The sequence below is a fragment of the Chinchilla lanigera genome, unplaced genomic scaffold (assembly GCF_000276665.1).
Source record: "Chinchilla lanigera isolate Chin_1 unplaced genomic scaffold, ChiLan1.0 scaffold00162, whole genome shotgun sequence".
In the NCBI taxonomy this organism is placed as follows: domain Eukaryota; kingdom Metazoa; phylum Chordata; class Mammalia; order Rodentia; family Chinchillidae; genus Chinchilla; species Chinchilla lanigera.
In genome coordinates, this window is record NW_004955563.1 from 1,483,003 (window position 1) to 1,487,028 (window position 4,026).

The 4,026-nt window shown below is 58.6% G+C and overlaps 1 protein-coding gene across 2 annotated transcripts; it reads left to right on the plus strand.

Annotated features, from left to right (window-relative positions):
• The first annotated feature begins 946 nt into the window (after positions 1-946).
• On the plus strand, positions 947-4,026 carry LOC102022646 (CD209 antigen-like protein E). Of its 2 annotated transcripts, none has more exons than XM_005413153.2 (8): positions 947-1,028; positions 1,159-1,236; positions 1,348-1,434; positions 1,820-1,882; positions 2,143-2,220; positions 2,433-2,584; positions 3,052-3,164; positions 3,577-4,026. In XM_005413153.2, exons 1-8 carry the CDS (start codon positions 989-991, stop codon positions 3,716-3,718), a joined length of 753 nt encoding a protein of 250 aa, XP_005413210.1. In that variant the 5' UTR covers positions 947-988; the 3' UTR covers positions 3,719-4,026. The 2 variants fall into 2 exon arrangements, with proteins under 2 accessions (XP_005413210.1, XP_013364575.1); XM_013509121.1 differs by lacking the exon at positions 3,577-4,026 and adding an exon at positions 3,324-3,563.

The following is a 4,026-nucleotide window of genomic DNA, read 5'->3' on the forward strand; positions in this document are numbered from 1 at the left end:
CCACGCGATGATGTGAGGGCTGGGCCTTTCGGTAGGGGATTCGGTCAGGAGGACAGAACCCTCATTCCTGAGGTCACTGCAGTCATGAAAAGACCTCGGAGAGCTTTCTTGAGCATGCAAAGATGCAGCAAAAGCCTTCTGTGCAGCATGAAAGGAGCCCTCAGAAGTCACAAAATCTGCTCCAGGGCTGTGTGAAAGATCCGTCATTGATAAGCCACCCAATCCGTGGCAGCCTGTGACAGCAGCCCAAGCAGACTATGACAGAGAGGTGGGTCCTATCAGCCAGGACAGGGGGATGCTTGGCTCCGACTCTGGCTGGGACAGTCCCTGGGTCTGTGTTGAGACACCATGTAGAAGGTGCCACTGTTGTCATGGCCAAGCATGGTTACAGAGCCTCCTCCTCTAGGGTGGATGCTCATGTCCACGGATGAAGAGCACCACCTAGCTGGGACCCTTAGGATAAGCAGCGCCCCTCACCTGGGAGAGACAGAAAAGCTTGAGTCACTCTGGTCACCTGGGATGGCCAGGCAAGGCTGGCCGTGAGCACCTGGAGGTCAGGAGTTACTCTGTCCTAGCAATAAGTAGGTCGTGGTGTCCTGTGGGCCGTGGAGAACGTCTGAATCTTACAGGCTGTCGCTGCTGAGGATATCACAGGGTAGGTGATTTGTAGTGATTGCTGGGGCACTGAGCTAACCTTGAGGTGATGGCGGCATAAGACAGGCTCAAAGGCCCACACTGGGTGTGGGTTGAAGCAGTGCCCTTGCACCCAGAGTTGGCAGCAAGCTCCTGCTCCACCCTGAAACCCTTGCCCAGCTGCATCCGGCCCTTGAACGACCCCCGCCTTTTGGGTGGAGTTGGTGCCCCTTGTTCTTCCTGAGTCAGGGAGAAACGGCTTGGGGAGGGGGGTTTCCTGCAGACGGCAAAGCATGGGCTCATAAAAGCTGCAGCCCAGGCCAGAGGCAGAGAGGAGAGAGGAGAGACGCAGGAGATGGCAGGAGAGTGTGAGCCGAAGGTGCCAGGTGGCCCTGGTAAGGCTGGGCACGCGCTGGCTGCTGCTGGGGAGGGCAGGGTCCCGTCCAGGGAGGCTGCATCCGGTCTCCATGCTGGGGCTGGGGAAGGGGCTGAGTGTCCACAGCTCCGCGTGTTCTGCCCATTCAGAGGAGGACACTTTTGGAGGACAGAGATTCGCCAAGAAAGACCCTGTGGTGTCCACTTACCGGCCAAAGTGCTTGCCAGGTACGGTGTGCACGGCTTGTGGTCGGGGCTGCTAAGGGTCCTGGCCAGCACGGGAGAGAGGGCCAAGCTCTGTGCCCGAGCCCCAGCTCTGCCTGTCTCCCGGCCCTGCAGGGTCCTGGGGCCGCTGGCCTCTGCTGCTGCTGCTCAGCCTGTCTCTGGCCATCTGCTTCCTGCTGTTGGTGACAACCTTGGTTCAAGGTAAGTCAAGAGAGGGGGTCGCCTGCTAGAAGCCCACGTATGTCCCTTTCCACCTTCCCTCTGCTATGGGGGCGGGCTATAGGGGTCAGCCTCAGGGCTTTGCCCATGCTAGGCAAGTCCTCAACCACGGAGCTTCGGCCACGCCGCTGGGCTTTGTGGCTGGGATGATCCTTGCCCTGACCTCAGACCCAGCAGGCTGAGCTGCACATTCCTTCCTGAGTGGCCTGGGAAGGTCCCCCTCCCCCGCCTGTGACTCCATCCATGAAATGAACTCATCCTCCTCCCTTGTGGGGCTCAGAACCTGGACATCTTGGAGCTTGATGTGGCACGGGGTTCTTCGTTCAGTCAGTGCACAAACTCAAGCACCTGGTTTTCTCTCTTGCAGTTTCTAGGATCCCCAAGTCTCCCCAGGTAGAGGCTCAGGACCATCAGGAAAACTCCAGCTTGGGTGAGGCCCTGGGCGAGGAGGTCCTGCCTGGGAGGGGCTGGCTTTGAGGCTGCGTGATGAGGGCAGTCCATGGGTGATGCGTGTGTGGCAGGAAGAAGGCAGGCACTGGTAGTGCTGGGCAAGGCTGCATGAACCTCAGTGTTCTGTTCTGTAAAATGGGCTCTTGGGTCACTGTGAGATCCAGAAATAATGTTCTCATGGGGTCTTCTCTGCCTGCTGCACACTGTAAGTGCTTAATGATTGAAATCCTCATCTTCTAGTTGCTGCTTCTCAGGACCAGGTGCTCTCAGGCTTGGAGCAGATCTACCAGCAGCTCAGTCAGATCAACACCTCCCTGGGTAAGGGGCTGACCCCTGGGTTGGGAAGGAGCTGGGGTCCTAGCAGAGGCTGTGACCCACCTTCTGTGGCCTCCAAACTGAGAAGTGAAGCTGGGATCTTTCTCCTGGGCTTCTTGGGATTTGAGCCGACATCTGACCAAGGGCCCAGGCCTGGGATCCCAACATCGTGGGTAGGGACTGGGCCCTGTCCTGACCACACCCCTCCTGCCCAGCTCGCCTGTGCCGTCCTTGCCCCTGGAACTGGGAGCCCTTCCAGGGAAACTGCTACCTCTTCTCTAGGACCCTGGGCACCTGGGAATCTTCTGTCTCCTCCTGCCAGGATATGGGGGCCCACCTGGTGATCATCAATAGCATTGAAGAGCAGGTGAGCCACGCAAAGCTCGCTCCTGGGGATGGCCATGCAACGAGGCTACAAAAGGCGTTCAGCCCCCTTTCTCTGTAATCCAGGTGTGCAGCTAGTGAGGGCTCGGGGGAGAGGCAGCCGGGGAGCTTCCTGGAGGAGGAATCAGAATGAGCTTAGGGAAGCCTGGTGAGGAGAGAACACGGACGAGAGGTGCATTTTGACGGGAGGAACTCAGTGCTTCTGAGAGCCCCTCCCTGACACAATCCCTCCCTGGGCACAGCTGTGAACCGAGGCACAAGTGTATACATTTGCTCGCACCTGTGAGCATGAGTGCACATCCACAGCGTACACAATCCTGCCAGCGCTTGCATCTTGCCCGGGGGGTCCTGGCTAGATTGCAGAAGGCAGTGGTGTGGTGGGGCAGCGCGCTGTGGGGACCCAGGCAGCCAGGGACAGGTGCCTTCCTCTTGCTGCCCCCTGTCACCCAGAGGTTCCTGAGATACTGGAATATCAGGAGAAATCAGCTCACCTGGATCGGCCTCAGTGACCAGAAGAGAGAGGGCTCCTGGCGCTGGGTGGACCACACCCCGCTGCAGCTCAGGTGAGGCTTCCCCGGGGACAGGGCCCAGCGAGGAGCCAGGGAAGGACCGCACCGCGTCCGGGGCCTGCTTATGGGAAATCAGCCTCGGAACTTCCGAAACGCAGAGTCCCGCCCTCCCCAGGGGCCTTCTGATCTCACAGCTCCACCTACTGCCCCCAGAATCTGCGCTTACTTGGGTGGTGCTGACTCTTGTGGTGGTGAATTCTGAACCTCATTTTGAAAAACGCTGCCCTGAAGCTTTGAGCACCATTTGGCTGATTTATGGACGTTCACCAAGGAAGCCCGGGGACCACTCATCCCAGGGTGGGTTTGTACGGCCTTTCACGGGATGTGCGCTCACGACCCTCTCTCTGTCTCTCTCTGTCTCTGGGTCTCTGTCTCCGTCTCTCTCTTTCTCTGTGTGTGTTCACAGCTTCTGGAAAGAGGGGGAACCCAACAACAGCGGAGATGAGGACTGTGTGGAGCTGCACGAGAACACCTGGAATGACAACACGTGTACCGCACAGAACTTCTGGATCTGTGAACAGCCCTTGGCTCCTTGCCCTGGTCTCTGAGGGTCTCCGCCCCGCATCCCCCAAGAGATCGGCGACTTCTGCTTGCTCTTCTCCATCCCCAACGCCCTGCTGAACTCCCACTGGCCTTGCAGGGAGGTCTTCGAGACCCTGAAACCCCCGCTCCTCCTGGAGCACGGTTTATTCCTCTTCCCACTTAGGGTGGTCTCAGTCCCTCTGCCCAGCCTGTGGCATCTCCTCATCGAAGTCACACATGGGCCGGTGGCATCTGTCACGCTGCACAGTTTGTCTGCCCCAGCTTCCATCCCCTGCCCCCCAGGAGAAAATGAAATAGTGAAACGAAATGGAAA

Coding starts and splice junctions, on each gene's coding strand:
- LOC102022646 (XM_005413153.2), top strand. CDS start 989: ATGGCAGGAGAGTGTGAGCCGAAGGTGCCAGGTGGCCCTG. Junction 1,237..1,347: donor CCGGCCAAAGTGCTTGCCAG/GTACGGTGTGCA, acceptor CCGGCCCTGCAG/GGTCCTGGGGCCGCTGGCCT. Junction 2,585..3,051: donor TCAATAGCATTGAAGAGCAG/GTGAGCCACGCA, acceptor CCTGTCACCCAG/AGGTTCCTGAGATACTGGAA.